Source organism: Rhincodon typus, chromosome 35 (assembly GCF_021869965.1).
Source record: "Rhincodon typus isolate 14 chromosome 35, sRhiTyp1.1, whole genome shotgun sequence".
Taxonomy (NCBI): domain Eukaryota; kingdom Metazoa; phylum Chordata; class Chondrichthyes; order Orectolobiformes; family Rhincodontidae; genus Rhincodon; species Rhincodon typus.
The window spans coordinates 5417286-5424607 of NC_063366.1; the positions used below are offsets into that span (position 1 = coordinate 5417286).

At 41.1% G+C, this 7322-nt stretch overlaps 1 protein-coding gene across 1 annotated transcript in view; it reads right to left on the reverse strand.

The window, feature by feature from the left end:
- Positions 1 to 1737, reverse strand: part of LOC109936352 (H-2 class II histocompatibility antigen, A-Q alpha chain-like) — a 36250-nt gene extending 34513 nt beyond the window's left edge. The window contains exon 1 of the mRNA XM_048616904.1: positions 1569 to 1737. Within this exon, the coding sequence (XP_048472861.1) occupies positions 1569 to 1635 (67 nt within the window). The 5' untranslated portion in view covers positions 1636 to 1737. The remainder of the gene's footprint in view (positions 1 to 1568) is intronic.
- Positions 1738 to 7322: the final 5585 nt, after the last annotated feature.

The window sequence follows — 7322 nt, forward strand, 5'->3', positions numbered from 1 at the left end:
ATATTGCTTTTTGATATCCAGCAATGGGTAAGCAAAATCTTCCTCCGGCTAAATATTCCAAAGATCAAAGCCGCTGAATTTGTTCTCCAATATAAACTCTGCCAGTCCTTCCATTCTCCTCCCTGCCACTCACTGAACCTGAACCAGACCATTCACATGCTCGGTGTCCTTTATGACCCAAAACTGAGCTTCCGATCCCAAATTGCTTTCATCACTGAGTCCACCCACTTCCATCTCTATGATGTCCCCTGTCTCGAACTTATGAACAGACAAATTAGGAGTAGAAGTACACTCTTCAACCCTTCAAGACCGGTCTGCGATTCATTAAGGTCAAAGCTGATCTTTTTACAATCAAAATTCCCATCTATCCCTGGTGAATATAGATTCTCGTTAGGCATGTGACGCAATCTATTTCCACCTGAAATTTATTCAATAACCCCACGCTCACCACCTTCTGAGGCAGAGTGCCGAAGTCACATAACCCTGTGACAGAAAAAGAATTCCCCCATCTCTTTCCTAAAATGGTGACTCCTAATTTTAAAGCAGTTTCCTCAAGTTCTGAACTCAGCTACCAGATTAAGCATAATTTCCATAATCACCTTTTCAAGACCAAACAAACCACTCCTTTCTCTTCTCAACTCGTGAACACAAGCTCAGTCTGTCCAACCCGTTTACCTTTTGAAACGTCTGTTCTATCGCTTTTTTAACTGACCTCCCTTCTTCCATCCTTCACGAATCTGAATTTAACCAAAACTCTGCTGCCTATATCTAAACTCACACAAAGTTGGATTCACCTGAGCTTGTGGATCTGCATTGACTCCTCATCTGGCAATGCCTCAAGTTTAAAATTCTCATCCTCATGTTTAAATTAGTTCATGGCTTCATCTTTCCCTATTTTTGTAACCTCCTCCAGCCTGCATCCTCCACAACGTGCATCCTCCAACTCTGGCCTCTTACACTATACCATTGGAAATGGCTTTGGAAGCCTAGATTGTAAACTCTGGAATTCCCTCCCTGACTCTCCACCTCTCTCTCTCCTACTTTAGGCAGCTCCTTTAAAATTAAAATTTTCAGTAAGCAAGTCACCTTCTATAAGCAATGCCTTCTTGAACTCTTTTCAAGTTTTGTCTAATTAAACGCCACTAAAAAGTTCTTCGGTAATATTTTGATTTAAAAGGTGGTATATAAATGAAAGCTATTCTTGTTGTATTACAATATAAATACAATCATGCACAGTTGGGGTGGGGAAGGACGGAATTGGAACCTAATCTTTAACAACTTAAAGCCTTTATTTTAGAGACACTGTTACAAATCATTCATCTGCAATCCCCATGACTACATTTTCAATTGGTCACATATTACACAATTTATCTACAAAACTACAGATTGCAAAGATATACTGTCTAACCTTCAAAAATACACAAGCATACTTAAATCTCCAGTTAATACTCATGAATTCAACTCAGTTAATATAATATTTTTACTCCCTGTAATAAAACCACATTGAACTGACTTAGATCAGATATTAATACTTATAAACGATCAAATTTTACTGTTTTATAACTTACATTTTACAGCCCAGGCTGCTTGAATTAAGACCAATACCAGCACAGAAAAGTAAGTCCTGGTTCTCATTGCAAACCCCTTGTTTCTTCCAAATATGATCAGACTTCACGAAGTGCCAGCTCCACTTGGTGTGCTGTCAGTCTTTCTGAAGCTCAGTTTCTATCTGAATGACAGTAGTATCACTCAGTAATTGACGTGTGGTTTAGCATTAATAAACCAATCACAAATTGAGGTCTCCTCCATCAGCTGTTTCCAGGTGAAATACAAGCCTGTTCTGAATTTCTCCGAATAAACTTTGCTTCATATGGGAAAGAATTGCAGTGATATGAATATCTTTCTGAATAGATACTTCAGGAAATGAAGTGATACCTGTTTATTGAACTAAACCATTTCTGCTAATAGTTTTCCTCAGTCTCCAGTGTTTTCTGCTCTCTTCAATGTCTGTTCTAAATTCCCAGCTGGAATCGCCATGACCAAGCTATTCGATTTAACAGAATTTATCAGGGATAAAAACATAAAATGGTGGAATTACTCAGCAGATCAGGCAGTAACATTGAAGAGAGAAATTGGGTTAACAATTCAGGTCGATAACCTTTCATGAGCATTGATCAAAATCTCCCATCAGAAAGTTCAATCAATTGGTATAAGGATCATAGTAGAATTGCAGTAAATATTGCGGAAGTCTCCCTGTTTTTGTTGCCTTTGTCCTTTCTCCCTGAAGATGCTATTAACAGAGGGAATAAGGTTAAGACAAGCTGGACAGGAGCCTCAGGTGCTGAAATTAGTCAGTAAAAATCACAATCCCACTGGGTTTGAAAACACAGTATTACAGTTTTAATTTAGGACTTTTCTCCTGTTGTTCAATAGTCTGTTTTGTCCTATCTCTACCCTCAATCTTCCCAATCTCCCTTCCTCATCTCAGATCAAACCCTCGAGCAAGAGTAAGGATACAGCTTGTATTTACCCCTTCATCCTGACAATAGAATCTAGTGGATGTGTAATTGTTTACTCCCAGTCCTGTTTCATCTTTGAAACATGCAATTAATGACCAGTATATGGTCTGTCAACAACCACACTCTCTCTACTTCATCCCCATCAAACAATCGCAGGACATGGACAACATGGGGCTAGATACAGAGTAAAGGACCCCCTACACTGTCCCCATCAAACACTCCCAGGACAGAGACAGCACAGGGTTAGATACAGAGTAAATCTGTGCTCCACTGCCTAAGAATAGAAGATTATGTTGACCTGTGTTTTTTTTTCACAACACAGAGGTCATTACATAGATTTTTTTATTTTCTATGTCCAGGAAAGAGCTTCATCGAGTGGGAGTTCTAATGATAATAACAAGCTTTTGTGGACATCTTACTGTCTGTTAAAATCTGATGGGAAATCACAGGCAACTTGTGTCCAACAATTCTGATTGGCTTTACTGACAGAAATCTCATTAATGTCCATTTTAGATATTAATAGTCCTCTACAATTTGAAACTTAATTTAAATAGTGCTAGAAATATGTAACCAGTCAGGCATGGACATCTGGGGAGAGAAATGGAGTTAACACGTCAGGTTAAAATGACCTGATATTGGAATCCCCTTAATCCATTTGAGTTGAGATTGTCACTAACACTGTACATTTTTATATTGTGAGATGTGGGTTAAAAATGCCCACAAGCATGTTGAATAGACCATTATAGCTAGCAAACTGAGTTGAATGGACTCTTGTATTGGTCTCTGATTGCCACCAACAGCAGCTTATGATGGGGTAGTTTACTGCAAACCAATCTTCCTTTCCCTAACCAACCAGACATGTTACTATGCACCTCTGGAGCAGCCAGGACTTTAACCCTAGCCTCCTGGCTCAGAGATAGGGCCACAAGAACCCCCAACTGTTGAATGACTGGTGTTGGTCTGACCCACTCCATAATTGAGTACTGTACATCTAATAATTGACTCAGAAATTAACAAGACCTATTTTAATACTGCCTGTGAATGATAGTTGGGAGAATCAGAATGTAAATTAGAATATTAATAGATGTATCACTTATCTCATCATTGGCAATGAGAAGACACTATTAAATCAACTCCATCTGATTAACTGTCAGAATTGGAGCAGTGAATTATGGAGAAATCTGGGTTGGACAGGAGTGCAAGTGAACACCAGTGAACCAGTGGCCTGTTTTACACATTATCATATTCCCTTTTCCATTGATCTGAAGAAGTTAGTGAGCGAGTGATGAAGTAAACAAACCATTACTCAGTTTGGTCTAAAGACCAATTTAAACCCCAGAATGCAAAGAGTGGCAGAGACTTATCAGCTGCTTCCCTTTAGCTTTGTGGCTGGGAAGGTGAGTTCCTCTCTCTGTGTTCCCAACTGGGTACCACTAAAATACACCCTGTATTGCAATGTAAATATGTCATTCAGATTAAACTATTTACCAATCCAAACACAGCTTGGCTGAGGATCGCACGGTGCCTTTACAATGTCTCCCTCTGCAGGAGAATGTTTGCATTCCACCATTAAGTCAGTAACAGACACTGGAGACAGAGCGGTCTAAAACTGAAGGGGGCAACCTGCTTTATGTAACATTGCATTGTCCTTCTGTTCAGTTAATTGGACATGAAAACAGCCACTAAATTCAGCACTGCAATACCATTGCATCTTTCTGAGATCATAAGATCATAAAATATAAGAGCAGAGTTAGGCCATTCATACCATTGAATGTGGTCCACCATTTGAGTCCCTGCCCGTAGGTGCAAAAATTCCTTCTCAGTTCTCAAGGGTCATCCCGTCACTCTGATGCTGTACCCTTGGGTCCTAGTCTCTCCTATTAGTGAAAAAAATTTCTTCACATCGACTCTATCCAGGTCTCTCAGTATTCTGTAAGTTCCAATCAGATCCAGCTTCATCCTTTAGACTCCATCAAATATAAACCCAAATACAGACCACTCTTCATAAGGCAACCCCTTCATCCCTGGGATCATTCTTGTAAACCTCCTCCAGACCCCCTCCAAAGCCAGCATGTCCTTCCTTAGATATGGGGGCCCAAAACTGCTCACAGTAATCCAAATGTGGTCTGACCAGAGCCTTAGCAGTATATCTCTGCTCTTGTATTCTAGCCCTCTTAAAATGAATGCCAATATTGCGTTTGCTTTCCTTACTGCTAACTGAACATGCAAGTTAACCTTAAGAGAATCCTGAACTAGGACTCCCAAGCCTCAGATTTCTGAAGTCTCTCCATGTTTAGAAAATAGTCTACACTTATATTTTTCCTACCAATATAACCTCACACTTTGCCATACTGGATTCCATCTATCATCTCTTTGCCCACTCGCCTAGCATATGCAAGTCCTTCTGCAGCCTCCCTGCTTCATCAACACTATGTGTCCCTCCACCTATCTTTGTGTCATCTATAAAACTTAGCAACAATGCACTCAGTTCCTTCATCCACATCATTAATGTATAATGTGAACAGTTGTTGTCCCAACACTGACCCCTGTGGAACTTCACTAGTCACCAGCTGCCATCCTAAAAAAGACCCCTTTATCCCTACTCTCTGCCTTCAGCCAGTCAGAAAATCCTCTATCCATTGCCAGTACCTTGCCCCTAACATTATGGGTTTTTATCTTTTTTAGCAGCCTCCTGTGTGGCAGCTTGTCAAAGGCCTTCTGAAAATATGGCGATCACAGGCAACAGGGGAGTTGCTCCTGATTATTTACTGTAGCCAATGCCAATCACCTTGTTCATAAGATCAGAAACCATAAGAAATAGGAACAGGAGTAGGCCAATTGGCCCCTCAAGCCTGCTGGGTTATGTAATAGGATCATGGCTGACTCCTCGTGGTCACTTTCCTGCCCTATCTTCATAAACTTTAATCCCCTATTGATCAAGAATCTACTGTCAACCTTAAATACACACAAGGACGCGGCACCCCGATAGCTCTCTATGGCAACCAGTTCCAAAGACTCACAATCCTCTGAGACAAGAAATTCTTTCTCATCTCAGATGTTGCCTGTGAATTATTCTGTATAGACACTTTGCCCAGTATAGACTCAATCACGCGTTACCCAGGTGCTCTTACTTTTTGAGATAAACAAAGGATTGCAGTTCAAATTTAGTTTTATTAAAACACTCACAAATTAAAGAAACAACTCTAACACAACAAATTAAGTTAACTTTTCCCAAGCTAGGCTGACTGGACATGTACACATTTGCTACTGCTCTGGTGAACTTAATTGGGCTGCTGGATTCAATTCACTGAGATCCGTTGATGGGTGAACTCAGGATCTTCTTAGTACAAAGATAGCTCTCACATGTCTTTCCATCATCATGATTGCAGATCTCAGCAGGCTGGTTGTGTCTTTGCCGAGAATTGTCTCCATCTATCTGTTTGTATACCTTCCTGGGCCCTTCTAGCATGTCCTCTGGCAACCTCCAATGGGGTCACAGGGTAGCGATCACAGCACCCAATGAGTTTCCAGATATGATTAATCAAAGGGCAAGGAGTCTGCCTTGGGTTTGCCGAAGTGCTCCAGCAAAGATCAGTGCAAGCTGGAAGAATAGCACCTCATTTTCCAACTGGGGACTCTATAGCCTTCAGGACTTGATATCGAGTTCAATAATTTTAGGGCCTCAGCCCCTTCTCCCATTACCCTAACCGTGATGCACCAAGCCCTGTGGGCTGCTACCACAACTAACCCATTGTCAACTCCTAATGGTCCCCATTAGCAGCTATTCTCCCAGGCTGACCTTACCCATTCCATTGGTCTGCCTAACTGCTGTTCTGTCTCTCTGGGCTCTATCTCCACCTATCATTTACTCCTCCACCTAGCATATACATCAACCTTTTCCTAGTTACCATCAGTTCTGAAGAAGGGTCACTGGATCCAAAATGTTAATGCTGCCTTTTCTCCACAGATGCTGCCAGACCTGCTAAGTTTCTCTAGCAATTTCTGCTTTTGTTTCTGACTCCTAGCATCAGCAGTTCTTTGGTTTTTTTTGTATATGCCAAGGAGTCTGCCTGGACTTGGGGAATACAAAAACCTAATATCTTTTCCTATTGTTCTGGCTGAGTATCTCTTGATGGGTTTCGGGATTTAATGACTCTCCTATTGTTAAGGTCGAGCACCTCTTTTCAATGTGCAAGACAAGTCTGGATTGGTCTCTGTTGATCTTTGACCTGTGATAACCTTGGTCTCTGCATTTCTTCTAGCCTTGCTTGCAGAAGCTGTGTTTAATTTAGACTTCCAGTTTTATGTTGGACCTAGTTGCTTAGACTGATGGCCGATTGGCCGTAGTCCCTCCTCTTGATTCCATGAGCCTCAGTGAATAAGATCACATAACTCAGCCTAAAATTTCCTTTGCTGGCAAGCATCTGAGTCTCAGCCAGCCAGCCCAAAATCCCTAAAAAAAACCAAAAGAACAGCGCATGCTGTAAATCAGAAATAAAAACAGAAGTTGCTGGAAAAGCTCAGCAGGTCTGGCAGCATCTGTGGAGAGAAATCAGAGTTAACGTTTAGGTCCAGTGACCGTTCCTCAGAACCCCTTTTTGTGAATCCAAATACAAAATGAATATTTACAGACACAAAAGAGTCTTTACTAACTGCATGGAAACTGTTGGCTGAGCATTGTCTCCACAATTCATCTCTGCAGTAGGCCTTTCTTCCACCAGATAAATTGTATTATCAGGCTGAACCTGGGGAATAAACTTTTACAGGGATGTGCTCATAACACACCATCCTCACATTTGCCTG